The sequence below is a fragment of the Aulonocara stuartgranti genome (assembly GCF_965226115.1).
Source record: "Aulonocara stuartgranti genome assembly, chromosome: 22".
NCBI classification, from domain to species: domain Eukaryota; kingdom Metazoa; phylum Chordata; class Actinopteri; order Cichliformes; family Cichlidae; genus Aulonocara; species Aulonocara stuartgranti.
Genome location: NC_138957.1, coordinates 22,073,627 through 22,098,427, shown reverse-complemented (window position 1 = coordinate 22,098,427; position 24,801 = coordinate 22,073,627). Strand labels below are relative to the sequence as shown.

The window sequence follows — 24,801 nt, the reverse complement described above, 5'->3', positions numbered from 1 at the left end:
ACAAACTAAAAACTACTTCCAAAAACATTCAGCTTTGATATTAATGAGTTTTTTGGGTTCATTGAGAACATGGTTGTTGTTCAATAATAAAATTATTCCTCCAAAATACAACTTGCCTAATAATTCTGCACTCCCTGTAAGTAGTACACTATATGGACGAAAGTACTGGGCCACCTACAGATTACACCCACAGGAGCTGCTTAACCATGGAAACTCATGCCATTAAACACATCGTTTTTGTGCTGATGTTAATGCCAGAGGAGTTTTGGATCTCTGTTGTTATTGAGTCAGCAAAGTGTTGGTGATTTTTATGCACTATGTGCCCCAGCATTCTTGCAACCTCACTCCTTGCTCTACCTGTTATACAGCTGTTGCAATTTAACCGAAAGCACCTGAATTCAAAGATTATAAAGATAAGCCCCAATACCTTTGTTGATACGCTATATATATTAAAAAGAGAAAAATGGTTGCTCCTATTACAGGTTATTGCTCAAGTCGTACTAATGCAGTAAAAACGCAGCCAGCCCACTGATACATTTATATTTACATACTGACACTGACACTCTGGACTCACAAGCACAGAAATTTAACCACAGGGTAAACTTTTAACATGATTTTTCAGTATGTCTGGAATAAACTTCAGTATTGTGTGCTTGGTGGTTGAGACACCTCAAAAAGTAGAATAAAGCCACAGCCTACAGTAAAAGACATCCGAAAAACCAGCACGGTGGCCTCATACTTAAACCAAGGTACCTTATGTAGTACTTTAAATTTAAAATGTATTGGAAAAATGAAACACACAAAATCACTTTTTAAATTTGGAATTTTTATAAAAGTTCTTATAATCAACCAAAAAGGGCCAAAAGCCTTCAGGCAAGAAGCTGCGATAACAATGAACCCCTCATCATTAGACACCTGTACATCCAAGTGTTTGCCAAGTGTGTGTGTTAATTTATTATTATTTTTTTATTGTGTGTCCACTGCCAGTGTTGGGGAGTAACGGAATACATGTACCGCCGTTACGTATTTAAAATACAAAATATGAGTAACTGTATTCCGTTACAGTTCCCGTTTAAAAAGGTGGTATTCAGAATACAGTTACTTTGTTGAAATAAATGGAATACACTGGGGTACTTTCCTGTTTCATATTGTCGCAGGTCAGGACTGTTTGGGTTTTGTTTGACAGCTACGTTCTTTTGTTCCAGGCGGCAGCGTTACTGTTGCCATGGTTACAGGGCGATGCTCTCTCTCTCTCTCTGCAACTGTGTGTTTCCTGGGTGAGAGAGCGCATTTCGTTGTTGTTGTTGTTGTTGTTGTGCTAAGCTAACAGGCAGAATGCTACAAGCATAGCTCTAAAGAATGTAGCATCATGGGCAGTGTAGTCCGTGCTGCAGGGAGAATGGACTGCCATACACGTTAAGTGTCTGTGAGCGCGAGGAGGGAGAAAAAGGGGAGTGGAAAGGTACGAGTTGTCATCGAGCAAAAACAGGAGCTGGAAGCATGTAAATATAATAATAACCACTGCAGCCAAGAAGAGTGCCTGACAAGCCCAGTTGTAAGTAAGCTATTAAGACTCGACTGTACACCGTGTTCGTGTTTTCCTCCGAAAACAACAAGTTCCGTTGGAGCAGCCTTTCAACGCCTCTCTCTGTCTCTCGCAAGAAAAGTTGACCCACACAACAAAGTAAAGCTATTTTTCGGCTACGAGCCGAAAGGGACCCCGCCGTATTAGTCAGAGGTCCCTTTACTACAGTTCGGAGTCGCGGACCTTCAGTAATAGTAATAAATCACACATTCACGTTGTTGTAAAAAGCATGATAATATATTAAGTAATCCAAAGTATTCAGAATACGTTACTGTCATTGAGTAACGTAACGGAATACTTTACAGAATACATTTTGGGGCATGTATTCTGTATTCTGTAATGGAATACATTTTAAAAGTAACCTTCCCAACACTGTTCACTGCGTAGGTCGACTGTTTGAATTTGTGACACTCTGTGTTGTGTAGCTTTTTGTTGTCTCCAACAAGTGAAAAAGATAGTTATTACCACAGACAAGGTTATACACCTCAGTACAGACAGACCACACACAAAGGAATATGAGGCTGTTTGTTGCAGTGAAACCTGAAAAATTGCTAAGATCACCATAAGCTGGCCTCTACAATCCAACACTAAAAAGAAAAACACATTTTATTATCTCAGTTATTTCCAGCTGAAATGCCTCTTTTGCACTCTCTTCTTAGTTTAGTATATTTTAAGAATTGTGGATTCACATTGCTGCACAATTATTGTGTTAGTAAACAAGCTTTGCATTTAAAAGCAGAGCGAGAGGAGATCTTAATTCATCTGACAGGATGGCATGATTGTCAAAACTGAATAAAAGTATCTGCATACGTTCCCAACAGTTGCAATAGAAATACAAATATAGATAGCTACATTTTACCTATTAGCAGCGAGTGATCTAATGATCTGATATTGTCGCTGATCAGGAATTTTACAGATTTGTCATTAATGGAACTAAATTTAAGTGTTTCATTCTGAAACCAACCAACCTAGCCTCCCCTGTACCATCTCGTTTTTCCCTACGTGCACCTACACTAAGTAACTACAGTATCTTTGATATTCAGCTACCTTTCCCATGACTCTCCTGTCCCATTATAGACATCAGTGCAGCAGTGGGTTGGAAGACCGATGCTGCCAGAACTTGACTGGGAGGTGGTTTACATACTACACCTTATCAAACTCACTAAGGCTGCATAGCAGAAGAAGGAAGCCATCACACTATTCCATCTGTCTCTACAAGATGTGGGATTGGAGTGGAGTAGACTTACTGAAAAAAACAGCTCGATGGCATCAAGGCAGCAAAACAACATCAAAGTGATTGAAGATGTTAATTACCACTTTTACTCCTAATGTTATGTTAGGTTACTGTAGTAAAAAGATTCAGCCTAAGTTTATATTTAGGTTAACGTTAGGACTAGCTTTACTGGTTATGCTTTAAAGTTAGTGGAAATGAATTTACGAGTCCACTGAAGAATGTTATGTACACGTGTTTCCTCTGCCGTCATATTTCTTCTTCTACATTCCCTCTCTCTCTCTCTCTCTCTCTCACATCCCATCTCATCCCGTCTTTCCTTTTGTCTCCCTCCATCCATATATCTCTCTAACGACTGTCCCTTTAAGGTGCTGTCAGTCATGACACCTCCCCTTTAAATGCCAGCAGACACCTGCAATCTGTCTCTACCTATCTACAAAATACAGGTGTATGCATTTGCAAGCACACAAACTCTTTGTGTGTGTGTGTTAATGTGTGCCCCTTCCATTATATGCATTCATGTGTTTGTTTGCCCTTTTCTGTGTATGCGAGTCAGGTTTAATGGTAAGCGATGGTGTAGCCAGCAGCCTAAACAAGCTTTAGCTCACGGGGGCAGCACTCACTATCTGTCTAGCTGTCTGAAAAAGAGAAAGAATGAGGCAAACAGAGGAAATATTTGTGTGTGAGAGGAGGTGAGAAGTGTGTGTGGTGGGTGGAGCTTTATCATTTAATAGTGGAAGCAGCATCTCCTTTGAAACTTTGTAACACTGCAAGGATGCTGGTTACTGTTAGGGAAAGGACTCATGAGGGAAACTAAGACTTTTAAGTGTAAGTAATTGTAAGCAATTCCTCTTTAAAAGCCCTTCTTCTTGCTGCTTAGTATGAAGGTGGCAAGTGAATATCCTTTGCATATGTTATCTATTGTATCACGACAGTACTCTACTGGCATTATTTCTAAAAGCAGTTCTTAAACAGAGCCTTAAATTATGTAAGCAAAATGTTTTTCATTTCCCCCTTTCTCTGTAGTTATTTCTGTTTGTCTGTTGGCAAGTTTATGCAAAAACTGTCAGTGTGAATTTGATTAAACTTGCTGGAGAGGTGAAACGTGCAAAAGAAGAACAAAAAAAAAGTGCAGATCACTTTTCTTAAAATTGTGATAGGGCATTGGCCTTGGCAGAAGATTGCACTCGGAGTGCCCTTCCAGTTAAATCAATTTGGAGATGTAAGAACACAAAGCCAACAAGAATAAGTTTAAGTTTAATATGTTGCAATGCTGTTATGAAATTCTAATTATTAGCCAGCCATTCTACACTCAACATGCACGAAATACTGACGCTCATAAAAAAAATAAAAAATTATTAAACAGCTAGAGGAAGCAGATTTCCACTTCACAATTATTATCAGTGTGAGTCTCAGCATGTTTGTCTAGGAACCTCCGGCGCTGACAGGAAGGTTAATCCACTATTCAACCCCAGTCAGAGTGTCTTTCCTTGGGGGTGCACACAGAGCGCTGATGGCCCCTGTCACCTCCAAAGACGAGAACCCCCTGCCTCTGCAACACAAAAGGATTTATCATCCCAGGACATCACTGCAATGCTGGAAGAGAATGGAAAGAGTGAATGTTTGCACTGCTGGATGCCAATAAATGTGACAAAGAGAGTCTCACAGATGTGATGAGATACGCATGAGCAGACACATGGAGGTGGCATGAGAGAAGATAAAAAAGAGAGACTGTACATGCAGGTTTCTGCCTGTTTTTAGCTTTAAGTGATGTTTATTAGAGAGCATGAACATGGACTAGACCTCAGGCTGTACAGTGCCGTACAGCCTGAGGTCTAGAACTACCCTGTGAACCCTGTGAAGGAGCCATGTTCGGTTTAGTTATGTAATTATTGTCTAGGATGTCACACAAGGAAAACAGAGAAGAAAATAAATGAATGTTTTTTGTACAAAGCAATGCGTGTATTTGCAAATAGCAATTAGCCAAAGCTTTCTTCATTCAGTGATTCAGGTTTGTACTGCAATGTCATTAAAATTTTAACAGTGACCTTTGGTTAATATTAGACTACTGGCAAATGCTAAGTCCGTTTAAAGTTTGCTTTAAAAGAGAAGTTGTCAAAATATTGAACAGGAAGTCCTTGTTTGTTGGAAAAGGTTAACAAGGTTTATTATTTTTATTCACGGGTTTGCAGATTAACTCAGAGGACACCTTTCTGTATGCTGACTACTCTCTTTCACTGCATCCTTTCTCTTCACTTTCTCTTTGTGATGAATGGAAACGGTGAAACGTAACCTGACCAGGGGGGACTTTACTATGTGCTTTTGTGTATGTGGTTGTCCATGTGTGAACTTACTTATATGAGGCTAATTTTATTGGCTTGCATATGCAACCTGCTAATACACAATCAAATGGGTACACCAAAATGCACACACAGTTCGGGGCGGGTAGAGGATGACTGATTTACAAGACACGCCAGCAACTATTGACCACATGTACTCTAACCTGAAAAATGGCTGTGTGTGTGTCACAAAGGCAAGTGTTGCTAATCAATCACTCACCACAGACCCTGAACTTTGAACACTAGTAAAAGAAATAAATCTACTAGACAAGAAGTGGAGGAGTGGGGAATGAAGGTGAAAAAGGTGGGGGGGGGGGATATATTTTTGTTTTGTTTAGTTTTGCTTTTACTTTTAGCAGAAGAGGCTGATTTTGTTATTTAGTTGATAAGGTCATTCATTTTTCCAAAATAGCTTTGTAATTTGTTCTTTTAAGTCACAACAGCAAATCATACATTTTTATCTCTAGTGTTCAAAAACGTAAGTTTAACAATAACTTTCTGTACACTAAAATTACAAATTTGCAAATGCCTCTCAAATACAAAAAAAAAAAAACCTGATAAAAAGCTTGTAACGGCAAATCATTAGAGTTCTTAATAATGGATCAGTATGTTCAGTTTTGTTAATATTTTTATTTTTTGTAATTAAACATTGAATTTATTGTAATCTGTCAGTTTATATACATTATTTTATTGTACTGAGCTGCATTTTGGAGATTTTCCTCAGGTTTATCTCATTAAAAGAGCAGCAAAATGCAGAGCAAAGCATGACAGTGTTCAGATTTCCTTAGAAAAAATCAGAATATCCAATAAAAATATATCAACAGAAATACATTATTTAAAAAACATGATATACTGTCACTACTGTTAATTAAAATGCAAATGCAAAAACATCTCCGAGGATCTCACCTGGACGACCAACTGCTCCAAACTGGTCAAGAAGGCTCACCAGCACCTCTTCTTCTTGAGGACTCTGAGGAAGAACCACCTGTCCTCAGACATCCTGGTGAACTTCTATCGTTGCACCATCGAGAGCATCCTGACCAACTGTATAACAGTCTGGTACGGGAACTGCTCTGCCTCGGACCGGAAGGCGTTGCAGAGGGTCGTGAAAACTGCCCAGCGCATCGCCGGAGCACCACTTCCTGCCATAAAAGACATCTACAGGAAGCGGTGTCTGAAAAGGGCTGGGAAAATCATCAGAGACCCCAGCCACCCATCACATGGACTCTTCACCCTCCTGCCCTCTGGGAGGCGCTACAGGAGCCTCCGGACTAAGACCACCAGGTACCGGAACAGCTTCTTCCCCACAGCTGTCAGACTCCTGAACTCCGCCTCCTGACCCACGTTAACACATGGACTGAACATACACACACCCACAATGGACAACTGTACCCTCAAACACACAATAATAACATGGACTGAACCACCACTCACAACCACTAGCACTTTATATAGCCTCTGTAGAAATTATCCACATATCTCACTTATCTTAACTGCACTACTGTATAGCTCTGTAATAATCATTCTGTACATTCGATAATTTTTAACCCTACAACTGTTTACAACTTGCATAGTTCCCATTTCTGTATAGCTGTATATCTCAGATTTCTGTAAAGTTATTTATTTCATATTCTGTATAGTTTTTCATATTTATATCCTGTTCATAGCCTGTACATAGCTTGTACTCACTACAGCCTACATACTTATAGTTATAGAATATTCACAACATACTTCATACCGTGTACATTATAACATACCATAATAGACCCATTCTGTAATATACTTACATATATTATTGCTAATATATATTGTAATATATCTATATCACTAACTTCTGGATGGATGCAAACTGCATTTCGTTGCCCTGTACCTGTGCATGTGCAATGACAATAAAGTTGAATTCTATTCTATTCTAATCTATTCTAAATATATTTTCAACTTTAAACCTTGATAAATGTTCTAGGTTCAAAATAGTAGAAATAAATATCACAAAAATGTGATGTACTGTCTTCACTTTATTTTATCAAAAAAGGTTATTTAAAGGTTATTTAAATTTAATGTGTTAAACTCGTGTCGTGTCTCACATTCTGATCATTAAGATTATTTTTTTTAATTGTTTTATGTTTTAAGTTTGTAATTTCTCTCTTTGTTCTTTCAGTTTCCCTCTAACTTTCTTATTTCTCACATATTTCCTCACTTGTCTTTGTTCTTCTTTTATCTCCACATAATCAGGCTTTGCAGTCATTCTTTATGTTCGCAGTTTTATCTTGTTTAGGTTTTTATTTCTCTTCTGTATTTTTTGTTCCTACCTGTTTCAAATTGTTCCCTAGTATACACCTGTCTGCCTATTTGATTAGGATTTTCTTGTCTTCTGCTCTATCAGACCGAACTATTCATTTGATTACTGACCTTCAGTGAATGAACTAAGCCTGGTAAAAATATTTAGGTTTTTGTCTATTTCCACTGGTACTCCACTCAGGAACACTCACACAGCAAGCACGTGCAAACATATTCATAAAAAAATTGCAGTGCCATCAAATTCTGTAGCTTAATGTGATAATTACTTTACTTTTGCAAATTAATTGAGTGTCATTTGTCATTTGCAAATGGAATAAAAAAAAACTTTCATAAAATAATATACATTTAATGGACTGAATAAGCTTCATGGGTACTAGACCTTTGTGTGCATTTGTGTAAGAGAGCGAGCTTGTGTGATGATCACATAAATATCAACTAAAGACTGCATGATGACACAACACTGAAATACAAGAAACCGATCGTCAAGGAATAAAGTAAATGCGCCCTTCAAAAACAATACTGGGGAGGTTTGATTAAAGTCATGTAAAAATAGAAAGTGGCATCTCTAATTTCAATGAATAATGCTTCGTGGCTTTTAAATTATTCTCTTTACACATTGACTTCATTTTGGACTTTAACTAACAATATTGAAAACAGAACAGCATCCTCAGTATACTATCATTTTCTAAGGCTCTGTGGGTCAAAATAAAACAGATTGCTGTGAAAAACAAACCTGACACTTATGGCATGCCCAATATTTGCAGGGTAATTCTCTTTATTTGAGGTTCAACCATGAGTAATTTTAGACTTCTATCTTGGAACCTAAACCCCTGTAACTTGGCATAGTGTACTGTTTTCCATTAAATAAATGTTTTTGCCCTAAAATTTTGTATTTATTTATTTTTTTACCACTAGACTGCTCTAAGTATGATCTGATATAAAACTTAGTGTCTTTGGCTGACAGGTCTATGTCAGATCAGTCCAGATTTCCACTGTTTTGTAAAGTACTGTGTTTTATTTTCATCCCAGTGGGCTCCTCTGCAGGTCTATTTCACTCTCTTTGAGCTTGTGGTTTGATGCTTGGGTTGCTAGAAGGCAAATAAGTGTCTTTGACCCATAAAATTAGGTTACTGATTGGGTCATGTTGTTGTGATGTTTATGCTTAGCTAGTCAGATGAGAATCTACTGAGATAATGTCGATGCGCCATTGTGTCACAAAAAAATCATCAAAACAAACTGTAAACATAACTAACACCTCAATCAGTCTTGCACTGTGGTCCGCAAGTGATATTTACCCGCCAGATGATGTACAGCAACCCTTTTTATTACCCCTCAACTGTAACAGGCTGACCGGGTATTGTCATCACCCGTGGCAACATGGACATCCAAGTTTATGAGTGAAATAACTCAAGAACAAAGTAATGTAGGAGTTTCAAACTGATACCATACTACTAAAAATCTCAGACAAGTTTGAATCTCAGTGCCCTTGACCTTAAGAACAGAGGTTAAGGTCTTTTAAAACAATTCATATGAATGGGATAACTTGAGAAGAAGGTGACATAGGATTTTTAAATTCACACATGTGAATCTCTACCCATGATAGACATCAGATAAGTTATTGATATGATGAATGATGACATTTACATCATTAATGACTTCACCTCAGAAACAATTTCACACAACACAAAATTTTAGCTGACTATTACTTACTCCATAAAGCCCCTTTTGTTTTAATATTTACAGTTTTTCTTTCCCATTCTCTCTCTTTTCTTCATGGCCGTGATGGTAATGAAACGGGTAACAGGAGGAGGGACTCTGCCAATCACATTAGCCATACTGCGTTGTTGCTTCTTTTTCAGAAACTAAAGCAAACGGTGTGTGTTTTCTCTTACCCTTCAGTTTTTGTATTTGTGTGTGACAGCACAGAGAAGGCACTCTGCTGATATTAGCTTCATTCACTCACTCGCTAATGTGATTTTGCTACACACAAAACACACACACACTCATGGGCATACGCTACTACACACGGTCCCATGGGAATAGACCTTGAGTGCCAGTCGCCCACTGCTCCATCTTTCGTTCAGTTTCTGTGAGAGAATTTTGGTTTTACCTCATAAATCTGAGAACACATAAATGCTGTCGCTGTGCTGTCCCGCATATTGAAAGATTCAGCTGAGGACGGGGGGTGGGTGGAAAACAGGGCAGGGGATGCACCTTCAATAATCTGAGAGCCAAATCTGGAAGTCTGCTTTGTTAAATATGCAGGTCACATTCTCCAGATGGCAAAGCTATTACTTACATGTTTTCAGGTGATTTGGCTTATAGTTTTCTCTGGAACCAGAACTCTCAATTTGTGCTCCATATATACAATACAGTCCAAAGGTTATGAGCAACTACTGTGTTCTTTAAATTAGGAAGGAGCCAGATTGTCTTATAATTTTTAGCAGTCTTGAGCAGTAGTTCTCCAGGCTTTCTGAAGGTCATTCAAAGTGTTTCTTTAGGCTTCTTTTTCACTCATTTTCAGTTTAGCCCTTTTACCTGGTAAATGGACTGGTTCTTATGTAGCTCTTAGCTACTCTTTCTGAGCTTTACACAACTTGCCTCATTCACACAAACACTTTTTCCATGCAAGTGCTTTCTATCTAAGATTCATACTCCGATGGCTGCATCAGAGAGCAATTTGGGGTTAGTATCTTGCCCGAGGATATTTGGCATGCAGACTTGAACAGCCAGGGATCGAACCACCTACCTCCTGAGCTACAGCCACCCCCCGATTATTTTTGGTTCGCTAAGCCACTTAACACTGACCTATGAATCATTCGAGTATAAGACAGGTACCTAACTCAAGGGATGAATCAGTGTTGTGTCTACACATAACAGTCAACTTGGCAAAGAACCGGTTTTAAATAGTAACTTTCTACAATTTGCTAGCAGCAGTCTGTTGTCTAATTTTCCCCATTTTTTTATCTGAATCTGTGAAAGATATGCTTAAGAAAACAGTCTCTCAGCTATTAATCTATCTATGGCTAAGATGCCGCTCATAAGGATGGGAAACAGCGAGAAAAGGCTGAGGTTTACACAGGTACTGGACTGAAAATCAGTGACAATAGGTCTTGGAATGAATAAATAATAAGAAAAAAGGTAATGGCGACTTTAGTCTTTGATGTAATTTACATAATATTTTAATAGAACAGTCAGGAACAAAACCAAGGGAGTGTTTGTTTGCACTTTCAGCTGTTATGTTTTATCCATCATGGCGGGCTACAGCTGTTAACAAGAAGAGGGCTTTCAGAGGGGGCAACAAAGAGGAGGTGAGGAAGGTCCAGGTGTTACTAAAGGACAAGATCAGAGAGGCTAAGGACAATTACAGGAGGAAGCTGGAGTGGAAACTCCAGCAGAACAGCATGAGAGAGGTGTGGAGGGGCATGAAGACCATCACTGGATTCAGGCCAACCAACAGCAGGGGAGCTGAGGGAGGTGAGAATAGAGCCGACGAGTTGAATCTGTTTTTCAATAGATTCGACACCACAGTGTCTGCTCCCACCCCCACAACCTCACCTGCAGTCAGCCTGGAATCCAGAGCCACACCACTGTGCCAGCCTCTCTCTTCACATGTTGCCTCCTGTGAGATTCCTGACACCCCTCCCCCACCCATCACCTTCACTCAATACCAGGTTGAGATGCAAATGAGGAGACTTCACTCAGGCAAGTCTGCTGGACCAGACGGAGTGAGTCCCCTTGTCCTCAAGGCCTGTGCCCCCCAGCTGTGTGGAGTCTTTCATAAACTGTTTATGCTGAGTCTGAGTCTGCAGAGGGTCCCGGTGATGTGGAAGACATCATGCCTCGTCCCTGTACCAAAGACGCCTCGTCCCAGTGGCCCCCAGGATTACAGGCCCGTGGCATTGACCTCCCACATCATGAAGACCCTGGAAAGGCTCATCCTGGACCAGCTGCGACCCATAGTAAGACCACATCTGGATCCCCTTCAGTTCGCTTATCAGCCTCGTCTCGGAACAGAGGACGCCATCATCTACCTGCTCAATCGTGTCTACACCCATCTGGACCAGCCGGCGAGCACTGTGAGGGTCATGTTTTTTGACTTTTCCAGTGCTTTCAACACCATCAGGCCGACCCTCCTGGGTGATAAGTTAGCAGCGATGCAGGTGGATGCTTCTCTGGTGTCCTGGATTGTTGATTACCTGACAGGAAGACCACAATATGTACGTCTCCCACAGTGTGTGTCTGACAAGGTGATTAGCAACACAGGGGCACCACAGGGGACTGTCCTCTCCCCCTTCCTCTTCACCCTCTACACCACAGACTTCAGCCACTGCACAGAGACCTGCCATCTTCAGAAGTTTTCTGATGACTCTGCGGTGGTCGGATGCATCAGCAGGGATGATGAGACAGAGTACCGGGCTGTGGTCGACTCCTTTGTCACGTGGTGTGAGCAGAATCATCTGCAGCTCAACGTGGCAAAGACCAAGGAACTGATCGTGGACTTCAGGAAGACCAGGAAACACTTGACCCCTGTTTCAATTCAGGGGGTCAGTGTTGACATTGTGGAGGACTATAAATACCTTGGAGTACACATTGACAATAAACTGGACTGGGCTAAAAACACCACAGCACTTTACAGGAAGGGCCAGAGTCGTCTCTATTTTTTGAGGCGACTGAGGTCCTTCAACATCTGCCAGAAAATGCTGAGGATTTTCTATGAGTCTGTTGTGGCCAGTGCGATCCTCTATGCTGTTGCATGCTGGGGGAGCAGGCTGAGGGTCGCAGATGCCAACAGACTTAATAAACTGATCCGTAAGGCCAGCAATGTTGTGGGGATGGAGCTGGACTCCCTCAAGGTGGTGTCGGAGAGGCGGATGCTGTCCAAGATAAAGACAATGTTGGATAACACCTCCCACCCACTCCATGACATGTTGGTCAGTCACAGGAGCTCGTTCAGTGAGAGACTGAGATTACCGAAAAGCACCACTGAACGACACAGGAAATCATTCCTGCCTGTGGCCATCTCCCTGTACAACGCATCCACTTAACACACTGTTTGCTGCTACAACTACACATGTTTCTTTTCCAAATATTTATTTATAAGTGACTTATGTATGTATGTATGTATATATATGTATATATTGTACTATTCTTAGTTAGTGTATTGTCTGTCTTGTCTTAATGTTGGTTTAAAATGGAGCACTGTAACAAAAAATAATTTCCCCCAGGGATCAATAAAGTATTCTGATTCTGATTCTGATTAAGGAAGAATACAGTAGCCACAGTTAATAAACTTGCACCAACAACCATTGTGCTCTGAACAGATGCAGTCAATATGCTAACCAAGAGTGATGCATGCATATTCTTTGCTCAGTTACATGTTTCCTAAATTGGCAGATCTGAGAGAATTTTTTTCGGCATCGCCTTTTCTAATTTTTTCAACTTATTCATAATAATCAACTTTTTAATCATTTTCCTGTTGTGATCTCTTATAACTGTCACATGGCCAAACTCTGTAACTCTCAGCACTATGAGCGCTGGTAATGTAAGATGACACACCAAAGTATCAGCCACATCACAAATGAATAATCTCATATTTAAAAGGCAGGGGTTTTTTGTTTCTGTGTGTGTGTGTGTGTGTGTGTGTGTGTGTGTGTGTGTGTGTGTGTGTGTGTGTGTGTGTGTGTGTGTGTACTGCTGTGTATTTATTACCATGACATTTGGTTCAGCTCTGGAGTCCAGATATTACTTTCATCATAAAATAGAGTACTGGGGGTATATACACATATGTGTATTGATGGATTGTTTCTGAAAGATGTGATGCATTACAAGTAAGATATTAGAAGCCTAGAAATGGGACGGAGGAGGAGGAGTGGTCAGAGATTTTATTTTCTTTGTCTCAAGAGCATATAAAATGTTGTTATTGTTGTGGTGTAGAATTCTTTCTGTAATAGCAGATTGTGTTAAACTGAAATATGACTTAAGGTGCTTCATCCAGGGAAACTGTTATTTTTCATATTTAAAAAAAAAAATCACACACACAGATAATTCAAGGGGGGCATCTGTGGATTAGGGGGTAGAGCGGGTAGTTAGCAGATCATAAGGCCAGTGGTTCAATTACAGCACCTCTAGTTTCTGTGTGAAAGTGTCTCTGGTCAAGATACGGATCCTCAAATTACCTCCATTAGTGTGTAATGGAGGTAATTTAATGCCAAGAATAAAGCATTGTGTGGATGGATGAATGTGGTTTATAGTGTAAAGAGCACTTTGAGTGACAAGTAACAGTAGAAAAACCATTAAGTGCTGAGCCACTTGGACATTTTGTGCTTAAAAAACAGTTAATTATACAAGACGTTGCTAATTAATCAACTAAATTATATATATTGTTTACTAGAGTGATCAAAAACCTAAAACCTATGTCATGTGTGCACTCAGCATGCACTCAGTTTGCTAATGATATGTTGATTGTTGCACAGTAATCCCCGTTTTCAGTGGGAGAAACATTTCGTCACTTGGAGGAAGACGTCACTCAGATGACATCTAGACGTACAGAATCACGTTACACAGTAATAACTTGATATTACTAAGGTTCCTGTGACTACTGCCTAAACTTTGTGTTTTACGGCTTTTTCCTTTTACAAACTTTGCATGCACACATGCATAAACAGCATTGCGTTTACTGTAAAGACAGATAAAATGGAGAGGGAAGTGAGGCCAAAAAAGGGCAGCTTAATAATGCTGAGAAGAAAAAAACAAAACAAATAGAAGAAGAACTGAGAGAGAGGAAGACAGAGATTTACTGACTGGAGATGAGATCAGAAAAAGCCCAAAAATAGAAATGAAGTTGAGGCAGAAATGCATAGATGAGAAATAGATTAGGAATGGAGAGGAAGATTAAAGAGATGGTTGGGTACTTTTAAAAAGGTGGCCATTTGCACTTTGAGTGGTTTTGGATTAGAAGGGAGAGAACAAAGAAATAGAAAGGGAGTAAGTCAGTTGAGAAATGAGAATCAACATGTGAGCCTGGATGAGTTAAAACGATTCGGGGGGGGTGAACAGCAATGGAAAGCAAGCTGACGGAGGAGATGGAAGCTGGTGCAGGACAGTCGGCTTGAGCAGAAAGAAGTGGAGGGAGAATGATTAGTGAAGAGTGAATTTACAGAAGGGGAACAAATCTGAACTAACAACTGAAAAAAGTGGAGCATTGGGGATTAAAACAGGGAGGAAAATGGAGGTGAGATGGAGGTAAAGAAAGATGAGAAGAAAGCAGAGGAGACAGCAGACAATGAATAAATATGACAAGGAGGATGTGAGAGGGTAAAAGAAGTAGGATAGGGAGATTAAAAGATGAGAGGTAAAAAAAAAAAAAAGCAAACTCATAATGGAGCATAAAAGCAAGGTAGGTGGCAGAAGAAGAAAATGAAAGAAGGGCAGAGAGGAAGAATAGATTGAGGGAAGGATTCTAGACTTAACTGTGGTTGTTTTTGCTGATAGAAAGCTTAATAAATTAATATGTGGAGACAGAAAGAAAAACGGGAAGACATATTGAGAAGAAGGATGAGTGCAGGGATGTAGCAGGAGAATACAAAATTAAAGCAAGTCTCTGCGTGCTGTGAATGTTTTAAAAATGTAAAAGCACTTTGTCATAACTGGGGAAGCGTGTTATGCTAAAGTCTCAATACTAGTTAGAGGTCACAGTCAGACATCGTTTCTCTTGTTGCAGTAACATGAAGCAGATTACTTTGAACAGCTCACAGGTACAAAAGTGGCTACACTGAACTTGTCTTCTGTGTTATAGCAGGTGTATTCTGACATGCTTCAAGTGTCGTGTTTATGTGTGCAGAAAGAGTGGGGAAGAATAAAACACAGTTAAGTAATAAGCTGTGTCCTGATTGTTAGGAAGGGGAGAGAGTAAGTGGTAAGTATGGCTAAAGGAAATATAGATACAAAGGAAAGATTATATTTAAAAAAATAAAAAAAAAGATGGTGAGACAAAAGAGAGGGAATATATCTATATACAAAAGAAGGCCAGGAAAAAGAGATTAGCAGAACTGAAGAGGAAGGGTAACAAAAGAGATTTAGGTGGATAAATGCCACAGAAGGAAGTGGATGGAGGAGATGAGAAACTACATAGGGAGGGGAGTGAAGGCAAAAGGCAAAAAATATGAGTTTGGTGACTTAATGCTAGAGGAGAGGATGGTATGAGTAGATGTAGGCAAGGGGAAGAGAAGGAGGAGGCGAAGGAAAGAGGAAGGGAGGAAATGGAAGGAAGAATGGTAGCTGCAGGACACGAGAAAAATGTGTCGCAGTGGCAGCAAGGCGGTTTGGCTCTTTTCCCTACCTGAAAAAGCGCTGGCCTTCCATTCCTCCTCTTCGCTTCCTCCCTGTTTATTTCAAGGAATTCTGAGAGCTAAAGGCCCACCTACGAGCGGTAGTGGGTAAGCGTATTTTTCGAGGTCAGACTCAAACATGTTGAGTGCACATTAAAGGGGGCCTTGGCTTCCTACTTGACTCTTTTTTTTTTTTTTTATTGCTTACTGATCTGCACACAGATCCATTTCAGTATTACTAGCTGGCTGACCAGATTTCATAGCACACTTTGATCTGATGCCTTGACTTATTTGAAAGCCCCCATTAAAGTAGATGTTTTTTAGAGGAAAATGGAGAGGGTTTTTGTGCTCTGTCTAAGAGGCTCGATGCCAGGCAGTGGTGTTGGTGAGGACTGAGAAGAGGTTTTATACTGTCTTTACTGTTTTCCATTTGTCTTCTCTGTCACTGTGGTACTGACTTCAGCAAAATGAATTCCTCTTTCTGAATCCTAAAAAACATCTATCAACGTACTTAAACACAGAGTGTATGAAAAGTTTTTTATTACATAAAAGCCATTCATTGCTAAATGGGCAACGGTCAAGGCTGTTAAAAATGTTTTTTCCTCTCTCCTGTAAGTACAAGATGGGTTCTTGTTAATCTTCTGCTGATTTATGCATTCCCTGATATTTTCCTTGTCACTGCAGGTTACTATCACCAAGGCTTTTATTTATTCCACAAAAGCAAGTGGCTTGTTTTTCTCATACTTGATGTGTAATGTGTTGATCATGTCAGTATATTATCTTCTCTGTTTATACAGGTTAACAGGTTTCCAGGTTCCACCTCCGGTCACCAGCACAGGAAATGTCTTCTCGTTGAGACTGACCAGTGACTTTGCGGTTTCTGCACATGGCTTCAAACTCAACTATGAAGGTCAGAAAGTGTCTGTGTTTGTGTTTGCGTGTCTGGCTGGTATGTAAAGCATAAATATGCTATGCTTCACTGCTGACCTTTATATATCTGGTAAATTAATAGCATAAGCCGAGACCCACTCTGAGTACTAAATATCAGGTCAAATTCCATAGGACACATCTCGTTGTGGGTATGTACTGAGGCGTGTAGGAAAGATGGACACTCGCAACAAACACTCGACCTTGAGTGAGCCCTTGTTTTTCAATCAAGAAGTAAATGAAGTGGTCCACTGTGTGTTGTCTACCCCAAGCAATCCCTGTTTATTTGTTAGACATAGTGTACTCTTAAAATACCACACGTAAGGTTTTTACGTCCTCGTGTCTTCACTCAGTACATGATTTTAAGTCAGTCCCACTGAGAGCCATCCAGATGCAGAAAGTTTCCAAGAAGGACTGCTATGCCCTGAATTCAATATGCATTTTCTGACTCCCTCCCACTCAGCACAGGAAGAGACTCCCTAGTGGGTGACAAGTTCATACCTTTTTTTTTAAAAAAAGTAGGCTGTTATGAGAGAGAGGAAAGCATAGATAAACAAAAATGACAAAAATGTGAGCTTACTAAAGATTATATAATGTAGACGTGGAAGAGCAGAGCCCAGATGTTTGGGCGCTAAAATCTTTCTCATACATTTATGTTTTTTAACTTAAACAAAAACAGACAAGTCAATCTGTCCTTTTTACATAACCACTTTAATATGGTGGAAGAATTTACCAGTTGAAAAATGCAGCGTTCTGATCATGCTGTGGAGGAGTGGAGTCATCGCGAGGGGAACTGCTTTTGCCCCCTTCCCTTAGGGCCCAAATAAACACTGTGGTGCCATAGTCATACATAAGGAGAGGTAAAAGTTTGCTTGTTAATTAAATTTAGCGCTCACTGTGAATCAACACCATATGCTGGGAGCATTAAAGATTTGAGATGAGATTCAGATAAGAAAAACTTTGATGTCCTCAACAATTCAGTGAGTAACAAAGCATAAAGCATCAAACTGAGGCAACCACATTACACTGGGAAAACTAGCAACACTTATTACTTGATTCTTATTGACTGAATAGTTTCTTGACATGCTAACAGATTGCATGGCAACACTATAGTCCCAATATGTAACCCCAAATGCCCTCTAAAAGATCATCGACACAAGGTGTCATTTAGGTAGACATAAATTAGACACGAGTCGGTAACATAATCATTTGCAATGTATCAGTTAACAATGCAAAAATACTGTAGAGAAGAGAATGTGAGAAGAAGGTGTTTAACATAATTCAAGAACAATTAACATAATTTACAATTAAACCTGTTGTCTTTATCATAATGTGTTTGTTATAGGTGGTGATGATGCACAACACTTGGGCAAAAATGCCTCAGCAGCTATACCTTTGAATGAGCTTCTTTGTTGTATTTTATACCTCTGCTTTCTTTTCCACCATTTATCACAAAGTGGCTACAAATGTTCAGTGAAAGTAAAATGCCAAAAACATTATATAGAGTGTAAGTTATAGTCATTCATACTACTTTTTAATACTATTTAGTGTGAATATAGCCTCTGAAGAAATGCTGTGCTGCCCTTACAACAGCAAGTCTTACAAATTAGTTCCTGAAATAGTGGTGGTTGTGATTAATGGCAATTTGGATACTATTTCATAGGAACAGGTAAAAATAATAACATGGTTAATGTTGCATGAATTCCATTTATCTGATTCTATGTCTGAATGCTGTCTCCCCAAATCCCTCTGAAACCTGGAGTGTTATTAAAAAAGCACTTTGGTCAGATCAAAATACCTGCTTTTACTTTTTGTATATGAAGCTATTTATAAATGACTTGGAATACTTAGGATACTTTCTAATAGTGTCAGTGTTAGTAAAGATGGGACCTCGTGTAGTCAGACACACACTGCATTTAGTTCATGCATGAAAAGCATAAAGCAGATGTGGGCAATGAATTTTAAAATTTGTTGTCCACACCTGGCATAAAGGATTGACACAGAAGTGCCTTAAGCCAGTATTTCTTTAATGGCCACTGAGGGCAATAGCTGCGGTGTCAAAAATAGAAGTCTCTTTGAAAGCGGCCCTCACATTTGGCCTCAGTAAACACTCCCTGGATGCCTTTATGGGCTCAGTCACACATTTAACTCATAGTGAATAAAACACTGATTAATTAGTATGTTTTTGTCATTAGAAAGGATGAATATCCAGGATACGCTCATTAGGAGATTGACAAGTTGTTAGAAGTTGATGATGAAGACACTCGTCTCCACGCTTTAAAATTAATTAGTGGGTAATTTCAGCTGTTTTATTACTCGAAACAAGGTTAAAAAATGGCCTACATATGTGCTCCAAAATGGATTAAAGTCACTTACCAGAGGAAAAAAAAGACCACCACCAACTCCATGATTCACCATGCCTCTGTACAGTAGCCACACAGGCAGTGTTACCTGTAAACCTTTAACTTGTCAATCTAAACTACGTTTGTGTAAATCTGTACATGCACCTCAAACACACCTTATTATGATCATCAAATACCTAGCTCCTTGTCATAAGCTTGACGCACACAAATAAAGGCCTGTTTTTATCTAGATCTAACCTTTGGTCCAACCTAAACCACTAACCGAAACTCAAGCCTTAACTCCCAGTCCGCTGGAAAGTACGTCCCAACATAAAACCATCCAGATGTCCTCCCCACTTTCCAAAAAATATCCTCTTCCGAGGTCTAAACTGGTCCTCACAAATATAGATGGCTAAATGCATAAATATGTTTGTCACAGCTGTTTGCTGTTCAAAAGTATACACTCTTCAACTGCCTATGTTCGTCTTTGTGCATTCTTTGGTGGGCCTTCTCTGTGTAGGTACAATAGCTGATTGGCGTATATCTTATTTATATGTGTGTCTGGTGTGCTGCAAGATGACAATATCACTGATTGCAAAGTGTCTGGATCTAAATCTCCACACATGCTGTGTGCGTGTTTATGTGTGTGCCGGTGCCACTTGTGTGTCGAAGCAGTTGTCCCAGATTTATTCACTGGCACAAATTTTTACTTGCTACTTGGCCCGCGTTCATCCTGCGTGATAGTGTGTTTCTGTGTTGATGTTTATGCGGGCATGTGTGTGTAGCTGTGATACAGAAGGAGTTTGCTCTCAGTGAGAGCATCCATGGGACTTAGCTGAAGAGCCCCTGCTGTTGATACATTCAGATGTTTGACTTGCTCTGTGTGAATAAGGGGGTTTTAACAGCAGACCACATTGCAATATTAAACTTACTTCTGGTCGCTCTTCTATTGAATTTGAACTTTTTAGACTGTCCACAGCAGACACCTAGGCTGTATATTTATACAGCAAGTAGAAGATTTTCTCTGAAGGAATTATCCACCCAAGTTTGGACAGTTTTTGGCAAGTCATTCACAGTCCATGTAATCCTTCCGCCTAATCTGTTTCTGGAGCCATCGCAGAGTTTTGATTTTTGCAGGTACTGACTTTATGCTTACAGAAAAACAATGAGCAAAAAATACCTGCTCATTATCTTTATTACAAGCCATGAAAGTGAGTTCATCATGGCAGTATCATCCTGAAGCAGGCACTTCGCAGAGGCAGATTTAAATAATTTGGCAGGTGTTTAAAAATAGGCTGTTTGTGAATGCATTTTTGTCAACACTATAGCATGAAAGATGCATTTTCACAACGTTACAGGTGCACAGTTCAGATCAACACAAAGACGAGTTTGAAGATGGTCCCAGAACTCAATGGTTTCACAGCTGAGTGTTTTTAGTTGGTTGAAATAGGGCTGTGCGATATGACCAAAATCTCATATCCCGATATAAGACATCTATCGTCCCGATAACGATATAAACCACAAAAATGTAACATTTTTTGTAAATTCTGTGAATCTCGGGCAGCTCGACTTGCGGGAAGTGTTTCCTGCTGCGCGTCATGTAGCTGGAGTCGAGTGTTTTAACCGATGCATGAAACTATACATTTTTAGACATAAGTTATAACGGCCGCCGTTTTCTTTGTGAGCATTTATTGCACGGTGTGCTGCGGGGAAAAGCCTGTTCTAACGTTTGAGTCTAAGGTTTATTTTTTAGCACCTGGCGGCTCTTTTTTACTTCTCATCCGTGAATAATCTGCTCTTTCACGTGATTCAGTTTATTTTGAAAAGTCTCAACAGGATCTTGAGCTTTATTGTGAAAGGTTTATGTGGAACATAAACAAGCAGACACGCGATGGTGCTACTGTTGTTGGTTGTTGCTAACCACAAGGCATAAAAACAGGCGCTTGTCCGTCCGTAGTGTGGTTATATAAAATATAAGAGAAAGAGAGTGTAGAGTACACCCAGCACAGACACACGCACACACAGGCAGGTATAGCCAACTTCCACGTTTATTGATATATTTGTATTTTGACAGCTGACTCAGTCGCACCGTCTGACAGCTCGAGCCCAGCTGATCTCTCTTGGCCGCTCCTCCTCGTCTCACTATAAACACAGCGGAGGAGACCATCATTAGTCCATAAACAATATCAGCTGTTCTTACCAGCCTCGCGGCGCCGCCCCGTTGAGCCTTCCGCTCCACTCCTCCCCTGCAGCTGCGCCCGGGGCCACGCCTCCGCCACACACCCCCACCGCCCGTTCGAGGCCGGGGAGCCGTCCGGCCGAGCCAACTCCCCCCCCCGCGAGCGAGAGAGGAAATCGGCCACTGCCATCTGCGCCCCCGGCCTATGGATCACCTTGAACTTAAAGGGCTGCAACGCCAGATACCACCGGGTGATCCGGGCGTTGGCATCCTTCATGCGGTGGAGCCACTGCAGCGGGGCGTGGTCCGAACAGAGGGTGAATGAGCGTCCCAGGAGGTAATAGCGCAGGGAGCCGACCGCCCACCGGATGGCCAGGCACTCCTTCTCCACGGTGCTGTACCGGCGCTCGCGCTCTGCCAGCTTCCGGCTGATGTATAGGACAGGGCGGTCGGCCCCCCTTACCTGCTGGGACAAAACGGCTCCCAGCCCTCTGTCCGAGGCGTCAGTCTGCAGAACAAAAGGGAGGGAAAAGTTAGGAGTGTGAAGCAGCGGCTCCCCACAGAGAGCCTTTTTCACCTGCACAAACGCCGCCTGGCACGGCCCCGTCCACTGGACCAGATCCGGGGCACCCTTTCGAGTGAGATCGGTCAGGGGGGGCTGGTTAGCTGCGCAAACCCCGGCACAAAGCGACGATAGTAACCCGCCAACCCCAAGAACCGTCTCACCTCCTTTTTCGTCCTGGGGCGCGGGCAGGATGCGATAGCCGCCGTCTTCTCCACCTGTGGACGCACCTGCCCGCCCCCCAGGTGGTACCCCAGATACTGCACCTCCCTCCGTCCAACCGCGCACTTCTTCGGATTGGCCGTGAGCCCCGCCCCCCTCAGGGACTCCAGGACCGCGGCCACCCGCAGCACATGCTCCGCCCAGGTGTCGCTGTGGATGATCACGTCATCCAGGTAGGCGGCAGCATACGCTGCGTGCGGACACAGTACCCGGTCCATGAGACGCTGGAAAGTGGCCGGGGCCCCGAACAGGCCGAACGGAAGTGTCACGAACTGGTACAAACCGTACGGAGTGGAGAAGGCCGTTTTCTCCCTGGCCTCGGCAGACAAGGGAATCTGCCAATAGCCCTTGGTTAAGTCCAGTGTCGTGAAAAAGCGGGCCGTGCCTAACCGGTCCAGGAGCTCGTCGACCCGAGGCATGGGGTAGGCATCAAAGCGTGACACTTCGTTCACCCTGCGATAGTCGACACAGAACCGTATAGACCCATCCTTCTTCGCCACCAGAACGATGGGGCTACACCAGGCGCTGTGCGACTCTTCTATTACTCCCATCCTCAGCATTTCCGCCAATTCCCTCTGCACGATTTTTCGCTTGTGCTCCGGGAGCCTGTAGGGCCGTGAACGCACCGTCACGCCAGGCTGCGTCACGAAATGGTGCTCGATGAGGGACGTCCGGCCGGGCAGGGGGGAGAACACGTCCGCAAAACACTGTTGCAACGCGACAACATCCGCTCTCTGGGCATGTGTGAGATGGTCATCACAAGGGAGGGAGGCGGGAACAATAGAATTTGGCACCTCCGGCCCCAACTCATCTCTCTCCTTCACCAAGCTCACCAGAGAAGCGGTTTCAACCTCTCGCCACAGTTTGAGGAGATTGAGGTGATAAATCTGCGTGGCTCCTCCCCTGTCCGACCGAGCGACCTCATAGTCCACGTCCCCGACTCGCCGTGTGACCACAAAGGGTCCTTGCCACTTGGCGAGCAACTTCGAGCTGGAGGTAGGGAGTAACACAAGCACTTTATCTCCCGGTGAAAATTGCCTGAGCCTAGCCCCTCTGTCATACAGGCGTTGCTGACGCTGCTGAGCCTGGAGCAAATTCTCCCGTGACAACCTCCCCAAAGTGTGGAGTTTTGCTCTCAGGTCCAACACGTACTGAATCTCATTTTTGGCGGGGCTCGGACCGTCCTCCCAGCTTTCTTTAATCAGGTCGAGCACCCCACGTGGCCTCCTGCCGAACAGCAGTTCAAAGGGAGAAAATCCCGTGGAGGCCTGGGGCACCTCCCGCACTGCGAATAACAGAGGGTCTAGCCAGTGATCCCAATTGCGTTCATCCTCGTTAATGAACTTCCGAATCATGGACTTTAAAGTCTTATTCAGCCGCTCCACCAGCCCATCAGTCTGAGGGTGGTAGACGCTGGTCCGAATAGATTTAATGCCCAGTAATTCGTACAGTTCCCGCAGTGTACGAGACATAAACGACGTGCCCTGGTCAGTCAGTATCTCTTTCGGGATTCCGACTCGGGAGATGACCTGAAACAGTGCCTGCGCCACACTCTTTGCAGAGATGGTGCGCAGCGTAACTGCTTCCGGGTACCGCGTTGCGTAATCCACCAGGACTAACACAAAGCGGTAGCCGCGTGCACTCCGGTGAAACGGCCCGATGAGGTCCATGCCGATGCGCTCAAACGGGACCTCAATGAGGGGGAGAGGGCGCAGCGGCGCCTTCGGTATGGCCGGCTGGTTAACAAGTTGGCAGTCCGGGCAGGACGCGCACCAGCGGCGCACATCCGCTCGGATGCCCGGCCAATAAAATCGGGCCGTTATTCGCTCCAGAGTTTTCTCATAGCCCATATGCCCTGCCATGGGGTTATAGTGGGCCGCCTGGAAAAGCGTTTCCCGGCGGCCCTGCGGCACCAACAACTGGGTGTGTGTTTCCTCTGTCTGAGTGTCACGACTCACTCGATATAATCGGTCGTTTAATAAGACGAAACGCGGGTAGGTCTGCGCGGCCTCAGGGCGCACCACGTGACCATCAATAGCCATCACTTGGTCAAAGGCTGAGCGTAGGGTGCCGTCACGAGACTGCTCCAGTGGGAAATCGCCCATGGGGGACACTTCCGGGGCCGGCGGGACGTCCCGTGAGGGACCCGCCAGCTCCTCCCCCCCGGAGTCGGTGTCGGACGACCCCGCGTCACCGCTGAATGCCGCGCACACGCTACACCCCGCTTCCGGTCGTGATCGCACCCCCGCGTACTGCCCCAGTAGCTGATGAAACCCCGGCCAATTGGTACCCAGAATCAGGGGGTGCGACAGGCGCGGGCTAACCGCCGCCGTTACTCTATGCGTTTTGCCCTTATACTTTAATAACAGCGGCACAATGGGATACCTGTGAACGTCACCATGCACACACCTCACCTCCACCCATTCCGCCTCCAGCAATGCCCCGGGGCGAACCAAGCTTTGGTGTACGAGGGTCTGCGTGCAGCCCGTGTCCACCAACGCCTGGCGTATACCCCCTCGAGTCCTTACCGGAATACTGTATGTCCCTCCTGGACCGGGGGAGGGTGCTGGGGCGCCAGCAACACGAAACACCTGCCCCACTTCCATAAGCGGACAATCCCTCCTCAGGTGCCCCGGCTGCCCGCACTTCCAGCACTCCGGCCCCGGCGTCTGTGCTGCTCTCCGTGGCTCGGGGGCGGCTCCACTTGGCTCGGCTGCCCTGGACGGCACCAACGCCGCGAAAGGGTTAGTGGGGCTCAGCGCCGGCAGCCGCTCTGCCTGCCCTGG

At 42.9% G+C, this 24,801-nt stretch overlaps 1 protein-coding gene across 3 annotated transcripts in view; it reads left to right on the top strand.

Annotated features, from left to right (window-relative positions):
* csmd3b (CUB and Sushi multiple domains 3b) overlaps window positions 1-24,801 on the top strand; it is a 404,527-nt gene that overhangs the window by 106,918 nt on the left and 272,808 nt on the right. For all 3 annotated transcript variants that reach the window (XM_082522480.1, XM_082522479.1, XM_082522478.1), the window contains exon 3: window positions 16,581-16,693. In XM_082522480.1, coding sequence (XP_082378606.1) covers window positions 16,581-16,693 — 113 coding nt within the window. The remainder of the gene's footprint in view (window positions 1-16,580; window positions 16,694-24,801) is intronic.